This window comes from Hydractinia symbiolongicarpus, chromosome 7 (genome assembly GCF_029227915.1).
Source record: "Hydractinia symbiolongicarpus strain clone_291-10 chromosome 7, HSymV2.1, whole genome shotgun sequence".
In the NCBI taxonomy this organism is placed as follows: Eukaryota; Metazoa; Cnidaria; class Hydrozoa; order Anthoathecata; family Hydractiniidae; genus Hydractinia; species Hydractinia symbiolongicarpus.
The window spans coordinates 20,957,868-20,982,591 of NC_079881.1; the positions used below are offsets into that span (position 1 = coordinate 20,957,868).

General features: G+C 36.1%; 2 protein-coding genes and 1 long non-coding RNA gene across 5 annotated transcripts; 1 reads left to right on the top strand and 2 right to left on the bottom strand.

The window, feature by feature from the left end:
- Positions 1–3,565: 3,565 nt before the first annotated feature.
- Positions 3,566–6,105, bottom strand: LOC130648624 (uncharacterized). The gene is made up of 2 exons (XM_057454680.1): positions 6,076–6,105; positions 3,566–4,471 (listed from the first exon to the last, which is right to left on the bottom strand). The coding sequence occupies exons 1-2, from the start codon at positions 6,103–6,105 to the stop codon at positions 3,566–3,568; spliced, it is 936 nt and encodes a 311-aa protein (XP_057310663.1).
- An 827-nt stretch (positions 6,106–6,932) lies between these two features.
- LOC130649443 (uncharacterized) lies at positions 6,933–16,014 on the bottom strand. Of its 2 annotated transcripts, XR_008983051.1 has the most exons (5): positions 13,845–16,014; positions 8,635–8,833; positions 8,342–8,523; positions 7,303–7,734; positions 6,933–7,010 (listed from the first exon to the last, which is right to left on the bottom strand). XR_008983051.1 is itself a non-coding variant. In XM_057455716.1 (4 exons), the coding sequence occupies exons 1-4, from the start codon at positions 15,321–15,323 to the stop codon at positions 7,666–7,668; spliced, it is 1,929 nt and encodes a 642-aa protein (XP_057311699.1). In that variant the 5' UTR covers positions 15,324–16,014; the 3' UTR covers positions 6,933–7,665. The 2 variants fall into 2 exon arrangements, 1 of the variants encoding a protein (XP_057311699.1); XM_057455716.1 differs by having other exon boundaries at positions 6,933–7,734.
- On the top strand, positions 7,483–17,352 carry LOC130649447 (uncharacterized). Of its 2 annotated transcripts, XR_008983053.1 has the most exons (5): positions 7,483–7,622; positions 8,650–8,833; positions 13,845–14,021; positions 14,448–14,809; positions 17,041–17,352. It is a non-coding gene; the product is annotated as an uncharacterized LOC130649447 (long non-coding RNA). The 2 variants fall into 2 exon arrangements; XR_008983052.1 differs by lacking the exons at positions 13,845–14,021; positions 14,448–14,809.
- The last annotated feature ends 7,372 nt before the right edge of the window (positions 17,353–24,724 follow it).

Consider the following 24,724-nt stretch of genomic DNA (forward strand, 5'->3'; position numbering starts at 1 on the left):
TTTCGAAGTAAATTTCCAAAATAAAACCAATGTTAGCAAACAAAACTTTCGATTTCCCTAACGAACATGCTAGAAAACCGCCATTTTAGATTTTGATGCATTCGAGAGAATGGGCCCGAGTTTAGAAACGGCCACAAAACGATAGAACAATGGCCTATTGTTCAAAGCTGATACATAATTATAAATAAATATAAATAAATACAATCTAAAAATTGTTACTTGAATACAAAAGCATTTAACAAACATAATAAACAAAATAAATTAGATATAGATTTAACAGTTCATTAACTTGGTACAACCGAACTACTTGATACAACTTGACAACTCACTCAAAACAATATCATCCCCCATTTCGATTCTTTTATAAATCCCTCTCGAACCTCTCAAACAAAGCAAACAAGCATGAATTAAAGCAAAACAAATCTTAGTTCTGACCCAAGATGATGCAACAGAAATATTTATTTTACGTTTTTCGGCGATCATTTCTGAGAGACGCTTGTAAAAAGTCGCACACTCTCTTCCCATTCCTCCGTAAAGAGAAAATACCAGTGGCGTGAATGTCCCGTTATCAACTTTGTTGATGCGAGTGTTGTATTGCCTTTTCTTCTCCGCCTCATTCTTTGCATAGCATTGTTGGAGAGTATGCTGAAGGTGTCTCGAAGCGTTGGGATCAAAAACCCTTACGTCGAAAAATGCTTGTTGACCCTTCGTCCAAAATCCCCGAGCACGTACATCCGTTCTTACATCATCCCCCTTTTTCACAGATTCTAAATCAAAAGTTTCGCCAGTCAACCCAATTAGCGAAGGCTCAATTGCCACATCCTTACAAACCTCACCTAACATGGATGCCGTTATGTCACGTATGTTGTTGTGTCGAAGCGTGACAAACCCACCTTTCTTACAACTCAAACAATGTTGAATGTCAAATGTCGACCCACAAACACAATGCGTCGGTAATCCTTCAACAGGCCAGTTAAAACGGAGCTTTATTATTCCATCCCAAAACTGCTGCTTGTTGAGATCAAATCCGTGTTCAGCATATGGCAATACTGTCAACCAGTTGGAGCAACCTTTCTCACTGCATATGTCGTTTAATCGTAATCATTTTTCGTCTAAGTTTTTTTTAACATCTGTTAATCTGTCCTCATGACGTTTGTTGCGAGAGTCCTTGATTTGATTCTTCAAATGACGTTTTTCAATCTCGCAGATAGATTTGTCCACTTGCTCGTAAATGGCTTTGGAAAGTGAAGCAGTGATGGAACGAGAGTTGTCATACTCAAAGTCGCTTTCATTCACGAAATTAGTGATTCCCAAGCCACCCAGACGAATCGGTAAGGATAGGAGATCCCTTTCAGCGTTTGAGCAGCAATGTCCTCCGGTAATTGCTGGAAGAAATTCGTTACGTATGATATCTTCGATTGGTTGTAAATTTTTCGAAATATTTGGTATAGTTCTCATCAAATACGTAAATTTCGATTTGAAACCAGCGTTGAAGGCAGTAAATGCAGACTGTGGTTCCATAACAGCAATCTGTGAAAGTAGCTGGAGTTGATTCGAAAGATCTTGAATTTTACTATTCACATATTGGTTTTTGTAATTGATATCTCCAATGACAGCTCCAAGGTGTCTTTGACCCGATGACGTTATTTTCACATGCATCTCTTTAAAAATTTCGTTTGCGCTTTCTATATATCTTGCTTTGACAATCAAATAAGACTTGTCAGCCTTCGGAAAGTAACCAAATTTCGGCCCAATCGAAGTCAATTTTTCCCAATAGCTCTTTATCTCTGACAATTTACCAGCTACAGTGAAATCATCCGCAAATGCAACATGTTTTGCCGTATTGTTACCACTAGTGTTCATAAAATCAAGAAGAATTCTAAGAAGAGGCGAAACTCCAATTGCGTATGCCGCCATAGAGGTCGGATCACCTTGAGTAGTCCCTTCCTTTGATAACAGTTCTTTACCCCCAATAACAAACAAACGTGCCGGAACATTGCAACAATTTTCCATGAAAGTAGAAATAAGAGGACAAAGGACTGCAATATTATGTAGCATCGCCTTCCGATTGATAGAATTAAATGCATTCTCAGCATCGATCAGTAGCACCGCTTCTGTTTCTTCATTCTCGTAAATATCATGCATAGCATGAATTGCCGCCTCTGCACCCGCGTCCTGTCCAGCACAGACTTGTAAAGACCCAGTTGATTCCATGATGTCCTTTTTAGCTACACGCATAACTACCTTCCCAGCAATTCGTCTCAAAACCTCTCCTACCCCAATGGGCCTCAAACCAGGATTCTTATTCAAAGGGATCATACGCCATGCCACAAAAGCTTCCAAACAATCACCACCACCCTCTGAGTCAGTTATCTTCTCCGTGCACAATTTCTTTATCATATCAACAATAGCCTTCCGCAAATCTGAGTTCGTAGTACCAAACGAAGAAGAGCATAATATTCTCCTCCATCCATCGCCGTCTAGACCCGATGGTCCAGATCCTCCTTTCGTGTGAGCAGCAACATCCAATACAAGGTCTTCGTCAATGACGTCATAGGCAATGGGGTGTATTCTCTGTAACGGAAAATTGAGTAAGATTTCATCATCCCCACATACCTCTTGTGCATTCGGGTGCTTCTGTTCTAACAGCATCAAGGTCTCGTCATTTAACGGAAGAATTCCATTCTGCATACTATTAGATAATAATCGCATTGCTGAGTTGACGTCTCCTTTCTGCATGAATAGTTTAAACTTTTTAGATATCGCCGATATATCTCTCTTTGCATATGCGTTCGTCATACGGCTTTGTATAGTTAAATATTCTGTATAAAGTTCCAAGAAGTTTCCTTCGTGCCACATTTTCAATCGCTTTTCGAGAGCTAGTTGATGGTCTTTCGCTTTTGATTTTTTACTTGGTTTCTGTAGTAGCAAGGCTGGCATTACATGGATCGCTTTCATTGCAATACTGCGAAGAGGTGAACTATTGTTCCAAGCATTAACTAGACGAGTGAGTTCCCTAATATAAGACTTTCCAGCGTTACCTGATGGTAGTATAAACAAATTCTTTTTCCAAAACACAATCTCATTATAAATCATGTCGAGATCTTTGCTAACTTTTTCGCCTTCTACCTCATTCCACTTGAATTTAAATAAAGTTTCTTCCTTCGGTGTTTGCGTCGGTGAGTTGTCTACTAATGATACCTCTTTTCTTTTGCAAGCTTTCAAATGAACCAAGAGTCCTTTGCTCGTCTTGAAAGTTCTTTTGCATCGTATACATGAATTTCTCATAGTTATCGTCAGATTGTTCATTTGCGCATCGTTCCCGGTGGCGTCTGTGTTCATCACTAACGGCGTATTTGTTGCAGCCATAACTTGTCCCAATGTGTTATCAATTCGCAAAGTTCATATGTGATTCAACGTTTATAGACGTACAAATAACTTAAGAATGTAACTTTTGGTTTCGTGATTAGCTGTTTTCCGTTAGCGGAAAGACGTCCGCCATCTTTGGCCTATTGTTACTGTCCAGACTATCTTTTTTTCTTATGACTATGAGTGTATGTATGTATCAGCTGTCTTCGCTTCTATCATCTACTGTAAGATTTTCTTCAGTATAAGTAGTTGCTTCAGCTGCAATATATATGTGTCTTGAAAGGGACTTCCATGTATTTCGATCTTCAGCGATTACCCTTAAGACCTTTAGGTCATGTTTCGAAATCAATTGCGAGACGCCAAATTTTATTGCAAAACTGTTATCAGATTCCACTGCTCTTCTCATATCATTGTTTAAACTGATTGGTAACGTAATTCGTTGACGACCTTTGAATTTTGATACTTGCGATTGTTCAAAATAGTGATTCATAGCAAGTTGAGCGGGTGTGTCTTTCTGTAATCTGAGAACATGCCCAAATAACCTCCATCGAGCTTGGATTATATCCAATGTAATAGGTCTTGTTTTTGATATTTCGTACAACTTCTTGTTCCTTATTGTTACTGGGTATTTGATGTTTAATACTTGACGAAGTTGTCGACGATGGAAGGAATTCATGTTCTTTTCTTCATTTTTGTTCAAACCCCATGTACCACAGTTGTATAATAATATGGATTTGACTACAGTTTGATAGATTCTGATTTTTAGCTGAGTACTGATTTTATCTTTCTTAATCCACACATCACTTATTTTCTGTAGGGCAGCTGTTGACAATGCTTTTCTGTTAGCTATATCTTCATGGATACCTAGCTTTGACCCCAATTTCTTGACATGTCTCCACGGTTCATTTGTTTCGTTGTTTACTTTTTTCTTTCTTTCTAGTAATGTGTGTTCTGTTTTTGTCTCGTTTACCAACAAATTATCCTTAGCTAAAGTTTCTTTTATGATGTTATTGAATTTCTTCTTTTTGTTGATGTCATCTGTGATGTGGTCGTAATCATCAGCGTATATCACTTCAGTCACTGGGAGTAATGATTCGTTTCTCTTTGAGTATGAATGTTCGTCAAGGATAACGTGTTAAGCGGCTAATATTTTGCTACACGATTTGTTTAATCAATGTAAATATGGATGAAGTTTTAGCAAGCCAGAACACCACTTTCTTTATCATAGAAACACAGCTTTTTCCGTGCGGTTCATCTCATTTTACAGCTAAAACGTTTTGCCAGTGCCAACGGCCTTGTGTCAAAAATTGCCTCTCGTATTACTGCTTACCCTGGTACCCTTTCCATACCTTTAACCGTAGATGGAGAAGTGAAATTTCGTAAAAATTTTCAATTAAGGGCTATTATAAACCATTGCGGCAACTTAAATAATGGTCACTACACAACCATAGCCTTTGACCAAATGGTACACAGGTGGATACATTGCAACGATAGAGCAGTAATTTTCTGTGATGACCGCCTTATTAACAGTCACGAGTCATATGTTTTCTTTTTAGAAGAGCTGAGATAAGAATATTTTAACCGGAATGAGTCAGCAAGGGGGCTTGACTACACTCAGTCTTGTCTTTGGAGAGTGGCGACTCCACTTATTACCCCAGTTAAAAAAAAAAATAATAAATAAAAAAAAATATTTGCAGGGGGGGTTGATCACACATGATCTTGTCCTTGGAGAGTAACGACTGCACTTATTACCTGAGTTAAAAACAAAGAATAGCACAGTTGAACAGAAAGTGGTCAAAGTTAATTTTAGGAAGATAGGGATGTCTAGTTTCTGCTGATGACCGTCTGCGGACCTCTTCGAGGTGACTCAGCTAGACATCCAGGGTACTTAGTTCAGAAATATCCTACCTGCCCTTGGTTAAAGTTCGTTCATCTTTTCAAATGTGTTGTGTCGTTTTTATTTTATTTTTTATATATATATATTTTTTTTAATTCCTTGTAAAAAGGGAGAATTGTGCTTTTAGAGGCATATTCTCTAGAGGAGTCCCAGTGGGCACTTCAACGTTGAATCAACGTTGAAAAGACGTTGCTTGCGACGTTGAAAAGACGTTGATTTTACGTTGCAAATGAAAGTTTTTTTGACGTCTTTTTCCGACGTCTATTCAACGTCGGACATCAACGTCTTTTCAACGTTGAAACAACGTCTCGCAACGTCTTTTCAACGTTGAAACAACGTCTCGCAACGTCTTTTCAACGTTGAAACAACGTTGCAGGACGTTGTTTCAACGTTGAAAAGACGTTGATGTCCGACGTTGAATAGACGTCGGAAAAAGACGTCAAAAAACTTTCATTTGCAACGTAAAATCAACGTCTTTTCAACGTCGCAAGCTACGTTGAAACAACGTCCTGCAACGTCTCTTCAACGTTGAAACAACGTCTCGCTACGTCTTTTAAACATTGAAATAACTTCTCGCAACGTCTTTTCAACGTTGAAAAAACGTCTAACAACGTCTAATCAACGTCGTTTGGAAATGCTCTCGCAACCGTTATTCAGCGTCTTTTCAACCTTAAGAAACAGACAAACTTGACCGAATCAAATCATAATCGCCATTGTGGCTTCAGTTTTATATGTCCATAGTTTACATGTCCATGTATCTATTCCCTAGCATGATTCCGACGCTTATATTTGTGTTACGTTATTTGTACATGGTTATTGCGAAAAAGAAATAAAATCATTTCTACGATATGTCATTTTTTTATTATAAACATCGGCAGTATATACAACTTCTCCGCTGAAAACTTCCTAAATGAAACTTAACGGAGTTTTATAATACAAAATATAAAAACGATATTTCAAGTATTCACAACTGGTACTATGTGAGAATCTCCAGCGTTCCAACCCAATGCAAAAAATGTAACGCAGCAATGACGAGGTTGTTAAACGTGCAGTATTTGCAAATTTATAGCTGCGATTTCATGTGCCAGGCACGCCTCCTGATAAGGCAGCCTGTTAGTATGCTCAAATCACCTAAAGTGTCAAGCAAAACTGTTGCACCGAAGTCTTTAATCAAGCATTGGTTAGAGAAAAAGTATGTTTTCTTAATGAAGTCAGAGTTGAATACAAGGGTGTTTGTTAAGGATACCAGATGCGAATAAATACGATCATGATGCTATACTTTATAAAAAGTGTGAAAAGCCACCGTCCTCACCAGGTGCAAGAAGTCCAGGAATCGAGGTTGAAAATTACAATAAAAATATAATGAATATTATATTAGCACTGTATTTCCTTAAAAAAAGCACCCACTCATGCATATTCCATACTTTTACTAGTCACAAGTCCGATCTCTAGTAGAAACACTAAAAATTGTTGAGCTAAAATCACTTTAACATTTTGCCATTCTAATTTTCTGCCACCCAATCAAAATTAATATAAGCTAGAAGAATTTATTACGGCGCTTGAAAAATTTATAATCCTCTCTGATATAAAAGTTGTAAATTATTTAAAAATTAATCGATTTAATTTTCTTCGGCATTAGTTCTTCCCGCTCCTCCACATCTATCAGGTGCATATTTAAGGATTGATGCCGTACACGCACGAACTTCTCCTTCTGTCGCATTCTTTTGATGTTTGATAACAGTTTCTACAACGTAACAAAATTCTTATCACATATTGATGGAGGTAGTTTACAGTACAACAGCTGGACAAATAGATTTCCTCAGATTAATGTGTATTTTTCCCCCTGAACGTCGACCCCTCGAAATGGCGGGAAAAACTTAATACAAACTTGTCGGTTTGGATTAGCACTTTAATAAGAGCTATTGTATTTATTTGTACATATTTTAACCGACAATAAATAAATTAACAACAACAAACTAAAACGCTTACAAGCACATATATAAATTGAATATTAGGAATAGGATTTTTTTACTAACCGACAACAGCTTTATATAAGTTCATCCTTGCAAACCCAACCTTTTCACTTTTTCCCTTCCCTTTCATGTTGAGTGCCGACATTACTTCATTATTCATGATTCTATAATGAAAGTGGAATAAAAGTAAAACAATCGACATCGTAAGCGCATTTAATATATAGTTGCGAGTCCATTAGGCTGCGGGGCCGCATTCCGTAAACTATTCATTCAATTAAATAATTCTTGGACCTCGTGCACGATTTTTTTATGGAGAAGATGAAACGAAGCATGTGGGCACAACAAAGTGATTTTCCACTACCACTGTAAACTACACAACAAAGGTTAGTACATTTTAAATTCTCTAAGGGGTACTTATGCTTTGACTCACTTTAACAGAACATTTTTCACATTTTCGCGAATTTTTGAGCCACCAACTCTTGATAACTGGGATAGCTGTAAAATGAAACATATATCAATAAATATATTTCTAGCTACAGGTGCACACAAACACAAAAGTAGAAAAGTAGTATTTAGCTAGCTATAGTTGTTTCCAGGAGGGACAACAAAGGCAGTTCTTTAAGCTGTGTTCACACTTCATTAGAAGTGTAAGAATTCTCAGATCCAGGTTAACATTATCAAATTTTGAAAAAGAAAACAAGGAACTTTTGAGAAAAATGAGTGGCATATTTGGATTTATCAGCAAAAATTATATAACATAGGAAATTTAGAATACCAAGAGATTATTAGAACAGGATTTATTGTAATTTAAAGTTTTTAAATTTTATAAGAGTTAAAAAATTTCACTGCAGTTAATTTGTGTGGTCATTTCTTCATACAACATCAAAAGTTTGGCAGTTGTACTTAGTGTATAAACTTGAAAATTTGCATGTTTCCATAAATTTTGATGCTGAATTTAAATATGTTGGTCATTTTTGTTAAAAATGATCAGAAAATTCCAAGCATGTTAACCCGGATCCGAGAATAAGTGAACATGCTGTCAGGCTAAATAGTGTGTTTCATGTATCCTTTGGGAAAAAATGAATGTAAATGTTTAACTGACCAATCTATCATAGTTTGACTTGTCTTTTAATGTCTCCTCAAACTCTATTAGCTCTTGAACACTCTTTAGCAGTTCAAATGGCTCCTGTGGTTGAGCTGTGTCCGGCTCTGCTGCTTTTTCATTTTGTCTTCCCAACAAATTCCTGATATCGGTTAGGAGATACAATACCCTCTTCTGAAACTCTAAATCATAATTGGATTTTTTATTTACTAAATATATATATACCATGTATTTCAGTGGGATATTTTAAACATATCTATTTTATTGAATCCTGCTTTGTAATTACAACTTACTTCCTGTCGACATAGGAAAGGGATCGTTTCCAGAACTTCCACCTGCATTCTGTGATCCAGATGGTGTTTGTCTTACTGGACTGACATGCTTCCTCTTTAAACTATTTGGTGGTGTATGTGTTGGTGTTGTGTTTTGATGTTGTATCAATGGTCTGACTTCTGGTGACATGATGGATGAGTCTGTAAGCACATAAAAAAGGTATTTAATATCAATGTTGTATTAAGGGTATAAAAAAGTGCGAGAATAAAAGCGTGCAAAATAAAAAAGTGTGAAACTTGTTATCCCATGAAAACACTAAAATCGCACTTCCTAAAAATGTTGCCGATTAACACTAATTAATTCCGCCCTAATCTAAAAAAATTGAGGGACTAAAATTAATCCCACACTTTTTTTATTTTCACACTTTATACCCTTAAGGTATATAATATGCCTTATGTACTAATCTTTGTGCATATTAAATTCCACATATTTGTGCTTAAAGAATGTACATGTATATACAAATAAGAAATCTGTTTTGAACATTTTGTAAAAAAATTATGTAAGCACTTACCAGAGTCTTGAGCATCATCTTCTATATGTCGATATGTCATTGGTGGTTCACTTGGTATTGGTTTTTCTAAAAGTTTTCATTTTTGCATAAAAAAATCATAGCAACAGTGCTTTTCAAAAATAAATGTTTGAAAACTTTGAACATTTCGAAATACACAAAGTAAAAACGTAACAAGCTTTTACGAATTGCATAAAAATTGCATAAAAATTTCTGGAATACAAAATTAATCATACTTTTTGTAAACAATACATCACAAGACGGCGAGCTTTGTTTTTTTGTGATGACTTCTTCGTCATCCGTTTCTGCCTCCGTGAAATCAAACTCCTCACATAGTTTTCTATCTGTAAAGATAATATATAATGGTTCTGATACATGATTAGTTTTTTTTAAAGTTGTATTTGACTAATTAATTGAAGTAAAGCCACTTAGCATCGTACCTCCTGTAATTTTAACTCGGACTAGTGGAAATTTGTGCCATAATGCTGTAGGTTCTTTTAATTCTGCAGCTGCCTTCTCGACATTCAAAAAACTTGGCCAGTAGACTAAATTATTTTTTATCCAAACTGTTGGTATTGTACCTTCTTCTTCTTGTTTGTTTTCCAACCATATTGCTCGGCTCCAACTCATTTTATTCAAATATAGCTAATATAAAACAATGGTTACTCAAGGGAATTAAGGATTTAAATATTGACTTAACATGACAAGATCAAATACCGGATTGTAAGACTGTCGAATGAGGCATGAAGTTGGCTGATAGAAAATCTCAATCTTTTTCCAGCTCTTTGCAATAATTACAAGTTTAATAACTAAGTTTTAACCTAATTTGTATATATACATAATACTAGTGGTGTGTGCAGGTCTCTGGTATAAAGCAAGTAGTGATCACCAAGTTAATTTTCTTATTTTTGTTATAATTTTAGTGTAAGAATTGTAATTTATCAAGCAAGCAAGCACTCTATTTTTTAATAGAATTCCACAGGTGCACAAAATGTATTGAAGGAACCTTCAAGCAGACAATACAATCATAAGTTTTCAATCCTCTACGTTTATTTATCAGCATTTTCACTTCTGCATAGTTATGAATGTCTTTCAAGTACTTAAATGTCACAATTTTTTGCGAATCGATCGAGTTCAGATATTTCGCGGGATTAAATTTTAGTCAATATGCCTTTTTCATGAAAAGTTGGATTTTTTAAGTCAAAACAAATTAAAAGAATTTACATGGGCTTTGGAACAAAACATGCAGCTTTTTAAATATGATGATTTATAACTAAGAATTACTAAATACTTGATATTTAGCTTCAGCTATATATTTTTTTGTCACAATGTTTTCGAATAGATTGCTATAAATGCTTGCATATGCCAGGCACGCCCTCTTATAAGGCAGCCTGTTAGCATGCTCCAACCACCTGTATGTGTCAAGCATAACTGGTGCACATGAAAGCAAAATAGCAAAAATTTTAAATGGTTATTGAATCAAAAGTTATATCTTCAAATAGATTGCTATAAGTATGCTTGCATGTGCCAGGCACGCCCTCTTATAAGGCAGCCTGTCAGCATGCTCCAACCACCTGTATGTGTCAAGCATAACTGGTGCACATGAAAGCAAAATAGCAAAAATTTTAAATGGTTATTGAATCAAAAGTTATATCTTCAAATAGATTGCTATAAGTATGCTTGCATGTGCCAGGCACGCCCTCTTATAAGGCAGCCTGTCAGCATGCTCCAACCACCTGTATGTGTCAAGCATAACTGGTGCACATGAAAGCAAAATAGCAAAAAATTTAAATGGTTATTGAATCAAAAGTTATATCTTCAAATAAATTAGTAAACGTATGCTTGCATATGCCAGGCATGCATTAATTTCGCAAATCAGTCAATGAAAATTTTTGGGAGACTTAATTTCTCGAATGCAATGCAAATTCGCAAAAAATTCTGACAATAAATATATATGTAGAATAAAATATAAATATTTTATTGTTTTGTTTTTACATAGAGTGCTCAATAAAAATCGAGCTGAATAATATATAAATTATTATAATCTACTGAGTTGAATAAGCAATTGAGACAACAAAGGTCTCTCATGTGGTTTGTTTTTTAACATGTTTGTTGCAATCATCAAAAGCTTTTCTGATGCAACATGTTTAGCAATACTTTCAAAGTTGTATCCCAATGTATATACATCTGTTTCACAGGAGACATATGAGCCAGGTACATTGCGCAATTCGAATGCCAGGTGTCTGTGAATGGTGTTGTATCTTTGATGCTTTGGAGTCCCGGGTTTTATAGAGTAACGGACTGGGTCTTCCACCAAGGTTGCTTTTCCAAAATCAATTATCTTAACATGCTTCAAATTGCGCAATAAGATGTTACGTGAATGGAGATCATTGTGTAATATCCCTTTGTTGTGTAAGTCATGTAAAGCATGTATTAAATCAATACATATTGGCTTCCAATATGGCAACTTAACACTATTTGATATAGTATCACCCAAAGTTGGGGCAGTCACATCATTGCCAATAAACTCTAAAATCAACCTATTCGGTTCACACATACCAAATACAAAAGCAAAATTAGGATGACCAGACATCTCCAATGATATGGCACATTCTGCAAGCATTTCTGTCCTTCCAAGTTTTTCTGAAAAAATCTTTACTGCCACCTTCTGTTGTATACTAGGTATAAAACCTTCTTTGACTGTACCAAACACACCAGAACCTAATATCTCCTGTTTCAGCATCAGGTCTGTTCGATTAAAAATCTGCAGCTTGCTGTTTAATTTCCTGAGAATATTGTGGCTTTTGTTTTGATGCAATTTAATCAAGGAGCCTGAATATGTGATTGGACCAGATTGTTTCAATGTGGTTACAGGTTTCCTTTTCTTTACCTCCCTTTTCAAAATTGAATTATTTTTTTCCAACTCCATTATCCTTTTCTCCTGGAGTAAGGATTTTTCAACCTCCACTTCAATCAATTGTTGTTTTTTCAATTTTAATTTTTCCCTCTTGTTTTGGTTCCTTCTTTTCCTTGATTCAGCAGAACGTGGATGTTTCCTACATAAATATACCAAGAACAAATTCATTTTAGGAATACCTTGAGTGAACTGAACTTTTCGTTAGCTAAAACCCTAATAAATATGAAAATTGTATAGAACAACACCTTGAAAGGGCTATGATTTGATTCAACAATAGTCATTTTGTTAATTCACGAAAAATGTCTGTCTACCTTACTACTAATACAAAAGCTGACATTGCTAAAATTAGTTAGCTCGATTGTTATCAACTGTAATATTGTGTGTTTGGATAGTGGAATAAATGCATACCTTTTAATGCTATCTTTGGTAGCTAAATTCTCCATGATTAAGTAAAGATGTTCTTGTAATGTAATATATTTAAAGTTCTAAAACATATAGAATGAAGATTTATTTTGTAAAGTATAAACGTGTGAATTACGAAAACTATATTATACCTTATAGGGGAACAAACAGGAGGTCAAAATTTTGTTGTTGTTTTTTTCTGTTGAAATAAAATAGTACGATGAGACGATAACAAAAATGTGTTTTTTATCAACTATTTTTCAATCTGATGTTGAATAAGAGCAATTTAAAATTTCAATGGTTATGAAGTCATAGTTGTGTTAGCAAAGCTATCAGGTGACTGGAAGCTTTAACATGTTGACCCTGAGACACATCTCTCTATCTCTGAACGAAAAAAATTGAAGAAAAAAATTCAAAACCTCACGAAAATTAGTCAACTTAAGGTAACTCTTGAAATTAACTCTGTACTCTAGAAAGTTTGCCAGAAAATAAGAAATAAAAGAAATTGATCAACATAATCTTCTTTTTGCCTAATATAACACAATGGTATTATGCCTAGTTATATATTATAATACATGACTAATTTTATGTGACTGACATTGTGAGCAAAATGCAATCTATATTATGAAATATAAAGTTAATTGAAGTTCACCGATTTATATATACAACTTCAAGTACTAAACACATCTTATGAGGCAGGTTTATTTTTCAAATAGATTTCTATAAGTATGCTTGAATGTGCCAGGCACGCCCTCTTATAAGGCAGCCTTTCAGCCTGCTCCAACCACCTGAAAGTGTCAAGCATAACTGGTGCACACCAAAGCAAAAAAGTGATGTTTGCTTCTAGTAAGTCGATGGAATTAGTTTAACTTAAATTTAAACTTAAAAATATATAAAGAGGTTTAACATTGAATATCAGTTATTAATAAATATATATCCTAATTAACATCATGATGTAGTGGAAATAATGCTAAACCTTTCTCCGTTACAATATTTACCACTTTCCTTTTCAGCTCTGTCATTGGTATTTCCATCCGTCTCAACAATCGCATTTTGTTTTGTGGAATAAGGCAAATATCTAATTTCATTGAGTCACAAGGTGAATGAAATAAGCTTTCAGTGATCTCGTTAGCTGCTACATCACATATTACACTTTCATTCATAATTTCCTTTATAAATATGTAACTACCATTTTTCAATAAAAAACAATTATCTCTATTTCGACTTGACATCACTGTTTTTAGCACTTTTTTTGAATATTTTGTTCCACAATTTTCAAGCTCAGTAATACGTTTGACTACTTGTACTGTAGGATTTTGTGAATTACGAACAAATTTTTTTAGAATTTGCAAGTAATTTTCAAATGGAAAGCACGACATGGCATCTAAGGGCAAGTTGAATTTCTCGACGTCAGATGATAGATGAATTAAATTATGCACGTTGTATGAGCAGAAATAATTTCCATAAAATTCTTGTGAATTTGTCACAAAATATTCCAGAAGTTGATGAGCATAATTCAAGTAAGCAGACCTGATACCACCATTAGATTCCAACATGATTTTGATAGCAATTGATAATGATAGGAAATGAGTAAAGGCTTCCTTTGACAATATACCTTTTAATACAATTGGCCCTGTGAATAGTAAGAATTGTCTAAATTCTGTGGCCTTCCATCTGCAGAATTCGTTCAGTGATCGTGGTTGACGAACAAATTCAGATGGAAGTGTACCATTTAGCTGAACCAACTTGCTGGAAATTAACGTTATTTGATTTCTGGATAATTTGCATAGTCTTGGACCATCTTTAATCAGGAAATTCAGTAGACGTTTAACGACCCCTAGACATACCAAATGCATGTAATCTAAAACAAAGTCTGTAACACAACATATGTTATACTGTATCAGGGGGCTTAATTTGAGCTGGTGTTTTTTGTACTCATATTTTAGAAAACCAGCGTCAGTACGGGGATTTTTATCAATGTCATTAAAGATTATCCGACCTTCGATATACTCTCCAGCAACAGTACAACGTTCACAACCGTCGTATCCTGTATGGCCTTTTATGCCTTTTAAAAATTGCCTTGCTGGGGCGTCGCAAGTGAAAAAGTGCAAAGCCACTCGTACATCAATATCATTTACGATCATGGTATCACTTCGAAGTTTATGCAGCTCTTCCAGAAATTCATGGCAAAAGTATTCAACAGGTGTTGGTTTGCTATTGCCACAAAAAAGTGCTATCACAAATGGTGTTGCATATTCAAATTGACCTAGAATTGGCCAAAATTGGGTGCTTGATGACTTATATAAAGGTATTCCATCTATATTTATTGCAAGCTTGATATATTCTGTTACGGTGATGTTCGGATTGTTAAGAAGCATTCGTCTTATTCCATTTTCTATGCCCAAGTAAACATATTTTCCCGCACAGATTGAATCTGTGTTCACGTTTCTTGGTGTCTTGAGAAGAGTGCGACTATCTTTTGGGAGAGTATGCCCATTTTTTCTCAAGATGTCCAAAAGTTCATTAACAGAATTTCTTGTAACTCTATTTCGCACTGCCCATGACGCAAGTTCTTCCGATAATGTGATGTTTCCCATTGCATCACTTAACCACTCTTCATCACTACTACTGCCACTGTCATTTACAGTATCAGTTGAGTCAATATCACAGTCCATGCTACATGAATTGCTTTCAATGTAACACTCTTCAAAAATTTGATTTCCCCCTTCCCTGTGAGTTTCAACTGCATCATCGCTATCACTGCTTCTTGCAAGTTTGTTCACTTCAGCAATATTTTTTCTGTATCTTTTCAAATATGCCATGACACTAAAAAATATTTTATAATGATAAAACGTTTTTATATCATTTGATACCTAAGGGCAGAGATTTTGGTAGAATGAAAATTTGGCGGTGCCTGCCAAATTAAATTCCCCGCCAAAATTAACTTTTTCGCCATCCGCCAATTTTTTCGTGTTGCTACTGTACAAGAGGATTTCAATGGACATGCTTTTAGTATTGACGACGAATGACTTTTTTTTTATCTAAAGTTGATGGTTATTAATGTAAACAAGATGCAGGCGCTGCATAAACTATCTCGCTATTAAAAATGCACAACTATGAAACATCGACAATGCGACCCAATTCTACAATTTCTGCTAACAAAAAATACAGCCTATCATTCATGGTTACAGTGGCGCGATTGAAACGTTTATGGTCTTAAACGGCATTTAGGTGACAAAAAATTAACACTTTGATGTCACTATCATGTTCAGTATACCTTTTTTGTTAACTGTGCCAAATGTTGTCGAAAATAAAGTAGTTTTAATTTTTGGGCTAATTTTGGCCTAAAATGACATTTAGGTGACAAAAAATCCAAATTTTGAAGTTACCATCATGTTCAGCATACTTTTCTTGTTAATTGAGCCAAATTTTGTCGAAAATAAAGTAGTTTTAATTTTTGGGCAAATTTTGGCCTAAAATGACATTTAGATGACAAGAAATCCAAATTTTGATGTCACCATCATGTTCAGCATACTTTTCTTATTAACTGAGCCAAATTTTGTCGAAAGTAAAGTAGTTTTAATTTTCGGACCAATTTTGGCCTAAAATGACATTTAGGTGACAAAAAATCAAAATTTTGATGTCACCATTATGTTCAGCATACTTTATTTGTTAACTGTGCCAAATTTGGTCGAAAATGAAGTAGTTTTAATTTTCAGACCAATTTTGGCCTAAAATGACATTTAGGTGACAAAAAATCAAAATTTTGATGTCACCATTATGTTCAGCATACTTTTTTTGTTAACTGTGCCAAATTTTGTCGAAAACAAATACCAATTTTGGTCTGAAACGTCATTTAGATGACTTCTAAGTACTTAGAGAGTTTAGGTACGAAGTTTAAATCTGTGACGTTGCAATTGACCATTTGGGACATAGTTAGCCAGTTACGAGTTGGAAACCAATACTATCCTCGCAGGCGAGATAGTAAAAACTAATGTTGTCACATGATTTACAAAGAAACAAACAATCTTTCATATTTTTAATGAGTTTTACGTTATCCGTCAAATTAAATTCCCGCCAAAATTAATAAATTTTGTTCTCCGCCAAATTTAATTTTTTTTGTTATCTGCCAAATTTTCTTCCCGCCAAAATTTTTGGATTGCAAGTATGTGTAATGTACTGTAAAATAATAAAAAAAGCTGGAAATACAAAATAACAATACCAGGCTGGAACATTAAAAAAGTAAGACCACCTCAGCCTGGGCATTATATCCATTAAATATTTTTTGAGAAATCTAGCTAGCATTGTTTTTTTAGAGATAAGTCTCTGGAAATAAATTTTTCTTACATTCTGAAGAATCCCCATCTCTCTTGTACTGAAATGTCGACTTGTTGACATGCAGACAAATAACATCACTTCGGCAATTTTTTGCCGACATGGAAAAATTTGATTTAAAATAATTTAGGGTCAAACGATTTATTTCTAGAATGTGTCAAATAAATATGCGTGAAAATTTTAGCTAACTTTTTCTTTCTTTAGATTCTGCTACGAATGCTACCGAAGCAAAGTTTACGAATTAGCATATGCTGTACAGAAATACTTTACTCACGTCTGTGGTTCTTCGCCCTTTTCGCCTTGTGAGTTGATACGAACTTCTTAGGGGCTTAGGCGCGAATTTCCTCATCGAAAGTTTCCCGCCAATGACTAGGAGGGATATTACATGCGACAAAGTAAAGGTTTAAATATGTGAAAGCGAAGTAAATAAACAGTTATTATTGTATTATAAATTATAATTTGACAAAATGGATTGTATTTTAAATGTCTCACATCCATAATACAAGTTGAAATATTTGTTTCTCTCAAAATACGAGGACAAAAACCCCCCTGATAAATATTACAAAAAATAAATCGAACGTTTGGTACGCTCTGTTGAAAAAAAATCCATTGAATGTTTTGTGTACATTTCATGTTTGTGTTCATTCATTCTCTGATGTTATGTCACAAAAGTTTTAACATAGCATAAGAGAATGAATGCACATGTAAAAAAGTACATAGATGCGGCTGTAAAGTTGCAAACAAATGGTAATATTTTGAAGTAGTAAAACTGCAGTAAAATTAGCGATATATATGAAAAACAACATAACGTCGGCATTAATATATCCAATCGCTGACAAATTACAAAAAAATTAAGTAAAACGTGCGTTCTTTATTTCTAGTTTATGACGATCTTTAACAAACACCGAGTACGCTTCGTTATTTTGTTGGACAGTTTGGAACACTTCTATGAACGTCTGTTTGAGATATAACTTTGCAGGCCAGTGTGAGACGAACTAAAACAAATAAGATTTGAACGGAACAGATTCTCGGTAAAAAGTTAATTTGGTGCAACGTTGAATAAACGTCGATAAGACGTCGGTTGAATCAACGTTGCAGTGCAACGTTGAATAAACGTCGATAAGACGTCGGTTGAATCAACGTTGCGGGTGCGACGTTGAATAGACGTCGGTTGAATCAACGTTGCGGGAGTGACGTTGAATAAACGTCGATAAGACGTCGGTTGAATCAACGTTGCAATACGACGTTGAATAAACGTCGGTTTTACGATCGTTGAAACAACGTCTTTTTTCGACGCTGTATCAACGTTGATATCACGTCGGTTGAAACAACGTTGTGGAAACGACGTTGAAAAGACGTCGATGATGCGACGTTGTATTCATGTCGGAGGGCAACGTTGAAAAGACGTTGAATTTACGTCGGTTGCATCGACGTTGCAGACCCAACGTTGATTAGACGTTGAATGTTGGTTGCGACGTCGCGACCAGAATTCAACGTCTAATCAACGTTGAAAAGACGTCGTGTGCCCACTGGGGTACAACCTCTATCTTGTTTCCAAAGACCTAACAGGTTGAGTTCATCATTGCGGTGGCTTGCCACCTCTTTGTAAATTATTTTCCTATCTTCCTCTTCTCTCTAAGATTATTTGTGCTATGTCAGCGGAAGTATATCGTTGGTGTGCTAAAATGATAAAAAAAAACTTATGTGAACATAAATTAACGTTAATCTAATAGGCCAAGCTTGGGAAATAATCAACAAAAATAGCACAAGGGTAATTGATTACAGTAGGAAACGATAAGCCAAGAAATGCACTGAGATGCTTAGTAAAAAAATAACTGTAAAAAAACGTAAAATTCTCACCTTTTTTACTCATTCTACCAAGTGCAAGCCAAATAAAAACCAAGGTATTTTTGTTTCTTTAAATTATGAAAGAAAACTCTAAAATAGACTGCAATGCGTTAAATTAAATGCAAAGAGTTTCCTTTAAAATTGTAGGAATAGCCACCAGTGGAACAGTAATTGTGCGCTGTCCCAGTTGGATGGTCTTACTCCATCTAACTAGAACGAGAATATGGTCATCATGAAAAGTAAAATCAGACCGAACTAGTTGTTTGAGCGGATTAAATATCGTAGAAGATGCCATCTATAAATGTGACTTACGTAACAGACCAAAAAATGAAACTAAACAAACAGCCCAAAATGAAGCATGAAAGCTACAATTTAGGTTAAGGCGTGAACGAATGCCAAAAAGAAGAGCAGTGGTAATAGGAAGACGTGGCTTGGCCAGAACACCAAGCATACGCTTCATACCTTTTAAAACTGTGGATAGTGTCCAATTATTGGTTAGAGGATTAGCATATCCCATCTCAAGATGTAGAAGGCCAACAAAATTTAGATACATACAAACTGATTGTTGTAGTAAAAACCTAGCCAATTGGGCAATATATAGGCATAAAAATTCTGTGGAGGCAGGCACAAGTGGCGAAGACATCTGGCTACAAAAATATTCATATGCCTTGCGATGCGTGCGATAGCTCTTTTTTGTATTCTCAGCATAGGTGGCCTGCCGAAAAAGGACAACGTCGTGCACCAACTCCGAAACGAAGGGGGGCAACTCTAGAGGAAGGAGAATACAAAAATTAGCTACCACAGATGGTATACTTACCAATGAGAAAATAATAAGAATAGGCAGACATATGATTGATGGCAACCAAATCACAGACTGAAGTCAGTGAGTTGAGCTGCAAAAAGTGCAAAAATGATAATAAGTGTTGTCTTGAATGAAGACGTGATATGTCGTCAGCAAGGACATTCTGAGCACCAGCTACATGCAAAACCTTCAAAAGAAAATTGAAGGTAGCCGATGACCAAAACAACTGACGTAAATAGTCCATCATAACAGGGTGATTGGTAGTTCCTTTATTAAGCATAGCAACGAAGACATGGATAGTTTTGTTCTTCCAAGTGGGAGCCCAGCGAATATCAAAAAGAACTACACACAGGGCTTCCTTAAAATTAATATGCAGAGGCAAGAGGGGAATGGTCTACCCATAGATGAGAATAGAACCAATCACCCTCAAAAAAGGCACCAACAGCGTCAGAGCAAGCATCAGTTTGCAGGCTGGTAATAGGTCTTTGGTCATAGAAATCGCATTGTCCATTAAACACACCCAAGAACTGATCCCACCAAGCTATATCCCTGTGAAATTCGAGCGTCAAGCGACACTTCGGGGCAGGGGAAGACAAGGTGTTCATCAGATCCAGGACACGTCTCAAGAACGTTCTACCACCATACACGATTTTACAAGCCCAATTTAGGCGACCAGCAAGACGTTGCAACTCATTCTTAGAGGCTTTCTGCTTGGTTAAAAAATTTGAGACTACTTCCCTCAATGCATCCAGTTTAGCAGGTGGAAGAGAAAGGGTAAGTGACAGTGTCAAGCAGAATTCCAAGAAAAGTAAGTTGCTGGCATGGAGGAACCAACATAGCAGGGCTAAGCTAAAACCCTAGTGCAACAAGTAATTTACAGAGTGTGTTATAGGCCTCATAACATTCAGTCTGTGTTCGGCCAATAACAAGAAAATCATCTAGGTAAACAATAACGAGAGGAAAACCTCGTCTTAGCATCATACGATAAACAGATTGTGTAAGGCGATGAAATATTCCAGGAGCACTTCGACCTCCAAAAGGAAGTCGAAGTCGACAAGATATGAGTATCGAGTGCTTCCAGAAAACCGCCATTTTAGACCAAACGCAGCATAGTTTGATTGATGAACAGGTAGTGACCGATATGCATGGCGTAGATCAACCTTGGCCAGAAAATATCCCTGTTTGATCATAGCACAGGCATCATCGATAGTTTGAAATTTTTGTTTTTCAATATCAATGTACGTATTGACACCCTTTCCAACTGGCATGGAACAGTCATGTATAATGCGTAACTCGTCAGAGTCAGGTTTGGGGACAGCCCTAAGAGCACTGACAATGGTAGGTTTACATTGAGTAAGAATATAGTTACCAGTTTTAAGTTCATCCAGCAGAGTAGCTTCTACTTTCATATGAGCTGTAGGACTGGTAACAGAAAAGTAGTTATTCATTTCGGCAGGCAATAAATCAGAGTCCTTAGGAAGAAGCTGAAAACCACAGTGAATTCCATTAAGGAGGAAGTCACGATCTGGGTCTTCAGCCAGTTCATTGGTCCATAAGTCAACATTAAGAGGAGTGCGAAATTCTGAGGGTATTCAATTGTCAGAATTGTGGTTTTGTCCAGAATGAGGTTTGCCACAAGCCTGATTACCAATTTTGCGGTTGCAGACGTGGGTGAATTTACATTCTGTTTTCTGGCAACCTTTTTGGCGGTTAAAATTACGACATATTTCCACACCGGAAGAAGTATGTGTAGGAAACCCTGAAGACGATCCTGAGGCAGGTGAACCTGAATTTCCCTTACTTAAGGTACTGGAAGGGTTACAGACAGGAGGGGAGACCCAACGAGGTATAAGCATCACTTCATGCAAATGGCTATTGTCAAAGCTCCATGGATTGCCATAAGTGTGCTGAAGAATTCGATATTCATCGTCATACTTTAGCACAGACTCCCAGGTGTACTTTCTAGCCAACTCTAAGATCTTAATGGAATAAGACAAATAGTCACGTAAATCGGACGAGGTTGGCAATCTGGCAGAAGACGATAATTCATAAAAAATTCTCAAATTAGCTATGTTATATTGTTCCATGGAAAGAGATTCCAGTCTTGGCTTCTTATTTCCAATGGCCAACATTAGCGTAGTTTGCGAACCAGGATCAGTAGAAATAACTTTCTCCTGCTCCACAGGACGAAGACGAGACACAAAATCGACAATACGAAGTGGCTTACCATTTCCAGTGTTTGAAGAAAGTGCAGGGCACAGAAACAATGCTGAACTACGGTCTTCTTGCTGGCGAAAAACATCCGATAGGGAGCGTGTTTGTTGTTGTGACATGACAGTGCGATTGGTCAACAAATTGGCGGACTGTTGCGGAGCAAGCAAGGAAGCAAAACAAGATGGCGGTTGTACGTCAAGAGGTGAAGGGCGGAGATTGTCTTGGACACGATTGGTTGGATTTACAGTTTTGCTGCAACGGGGAAGTGCTTAAAATTTGTGCTGGGCGGGAATTTCTGGAAGAAGCTGAGCGAAGCCTAGCTAATTCTGATTGTCGAGCAGCAATCTGATTGAGAAGGTGTTGCTCTTCTGTTTGTAAACTTTCCCTTAGGGATAGCTCTTCCTGTTCTAAGACAGCCAGCTGATTTCGAAGAGCAGCTAGCTGAGACGCCGAAGAAGATTTGTTTGGGTTGTTTAGGTGAGACTGCAGAGGCGAAGATCTGTGGATTGAAGACATTGGGTTATTAGCGATAGTTGAGGAAAGTGTTGAAGTAGCTGATGTGACAGTGCTGGTAGCGCTAGAACGACGACCTGGACAGTGACGACTGGGAATACCAAAGTCGTGTAGAGCCAGAAGTTCCTTGCAGCCAGGACATTTTGGGATACGTTTCTTTTTGAGTGTGGACGATTCCTCAAGAGCGACAGACATTGCAGCAGATTGGAAGGTTTGTGAAGTTGAATCTTCATCTTCTGAGCCATCTGGCGTTTGAGTAGGTGAGATAAAATATAACAGCATCCCTATAGGTGATAAATTCATGTTTAATTAGCCAAAGATTGGTTTGATTGCAAAATGATTGATTAGATATAAGTGGATTAATAAGCAGCAGACATAAGCATAAGAAAAACTGCTAGAACTGAAAAGGAAAACCATGAGGCAACTGCAGCTTAAATACTAGCAAGACTGCTGACCAAAATATATGCTGCTGACCAGAAAAGGCACATAGGTAAATGGTGAACTAACTATGGGCAATACAAACCAGAGTACTCTAGGAAGAAGATCTATATATGTGTGCATTTAAACACTCATAAATATATATTTATGAGCCACATACAACCTGCGATAGGAGAGATATATTTTTTGATGCCACGATTCTATGCTATAATGCTACGATGGATACGATGCTATGATACGCTGCTACGATGGATACGATGCTGCAAGGCTACGATTTGCGCAAAGGAGAACGACTATTTATTATTTGCTCATCTCATGCGCTGTTATACGCTATGTATGCAGGAGGGAGACTGTCATTAGGCAGGTCCACAGCAACAATTATCTGTGTAAGGCTGAGTGTTGGAGCTCCATAACACGTGGAAAGCTACATCCAGGGTCACAAGTCCTGGCGCGCAGATAGTTGGTTGCTTCTTAAACACATTCTCTAAAGAATAATTTTAAATTTATCCGTTTAAGGATATTCACGTTATGATAAGTTTTATTTATCTTATTTGTACCTATTCAATTCATTTTGAATTGCTTTAATATTTATTGTTTAGTGTTGCGTTCTGTCGCTGTTGTATTTTTCTGCCTTTTACGGTCAATGTTTTTAGGAAATCCTTGCAAAAAGGGGGATTTTGCTTTTTTGAAAAATCTCTAGAGGGTTGCAACCTCTAACTATAGGAGAACCAGCTGTCATTAGACAAGAAATATCATTACAGCTAGCTGTTTTGTCACCTCATCATCTAATAAACTGGATGCAATGGTATGATGTAGCGATGGTTATGACGTGGATAATTCTTTTCACAAGTAAATAAAATTGTTAATTAGAACATAAACAAAAGGTTTAAACTGACCAACATTTGTATGCTGATAAAATTAAAGACCTATCTTGATGGAACACATATCTAGGTTTACAAGAAAGTGTTAATTTTTGTTAAGCTTTATACTTTGTGTATTGATTGAGATTAAACTTAATGTTCTTAATAATGAGAAGGTTTAACTAGTGCTAACATATATTAAAACTAATATAAACTAGTGTCATAAATTTTTGTAATACACTGAACGAAGTCCGTGAATAAATCTTTGTCTTTGTTTATGTATTCGCCCAAATGAGATTTAAACTGTGCCTTTGTTACTTTAAAGGAAGAAACTTACGCTGGAAGAAATTTTCGCGGTTTTTAGGGCCTTTCTGTGAAATTTTCTAAAAACGTGTTGTCCGCAAATTTTTCTAAAACGGAAGCGAAAGTTTCTTTGTTTAAAGTTCACCGAAACTTGCCATTTTTGAGTGGTTTACTTTAAAATGCAAATAGTCCTTTTCGCCTATGATATCGTACACTTTCCAACAATCCGAAATTATAATCGAACCAGTTAGAATATATTGTTCAATTAAAGGTAACAGTCTATTCCTATCTCTTTTGGCAACAGCGATCATAAAGATTTTTCGAGTTTTCTCTCCAATACCACCAAAAACCCATTGTCCATCCACATGATGGCCCAAATTAAATGTTCGAGGTTGAAAGTAATTCGTTATCTATCTTTTTTCTACAAAATAATAAGAAAACACATTTACCACAATGGTATTTTCTTTTACCAAACTTTGACTCATCGATCTGAACTCTAACACGACCACCTATAGGTGAAGAACTGTTCATCATAATTTCGTCGCAAACTTCTCTGCAAAAATTGTCTCAGTCTACTGCAGTCCATCAGGAAATTCCCATTTCACGTATTATCTTTTTTTGTTCTGTACAGTCATAAATATTTGTTAAGTTAAGTTTACAAAATTATGTATTTTCGGAAGAATACCTGTTGTCCACCAGTATGTTAATTCGATTATTTCTTCAATTGTCAAATTACTCTATTCAAACTACAAACCTTTTCTCATTGAAATGTCTTTGATGCGGTCATTTTTTTGACATCGCCACTTAAAACCACATGGAGAATATAGAGGTGCTTTTTTAATTCCATGGTAGAACCACAAACAGGGCATTGTCTGGACCTTATGGAGAATATAGAGGTGCTTTTTTAATT

Excerpts from the sequence above, each read along its gene's own strand:
- LOC130648624 (XM_057454680.1), bottom strand. The coding sequence starts at position 6,105 with ATGATTTTATTTCTTTTTCGCAATAACCAT. Across the intron at positions 4,472-6,075 it reads TTCTTTTTCGCAATAACCAT|AGAAACGAATCATTACTCCC; the intron begins GTACAAATAACG and ends TCATACTCAAAG.
- LOC130649443 (XM_057455716.1), bottom strand. The coding sequence starts at position 15,323 with ATGGCATATTTGAAAAGATACAGAAAAAATATTGCTGAAGTGAACAAA. Across the intron at positions 8,834-13,844 it reads TTGAAAATTACTTGCAAATT|CTTTTTTATGTGCTTACAGA; the intron begins CTAAAAAAATTT and ends GATATTAAATAC. Across the intron at positions 7,735-8,341 it reads AGTCAAACTATGATAGATTG|CTATCCCAGTTATCAAGAGT; the intron begins GTCAGTTAAACA and ends TTCATTTTACAG.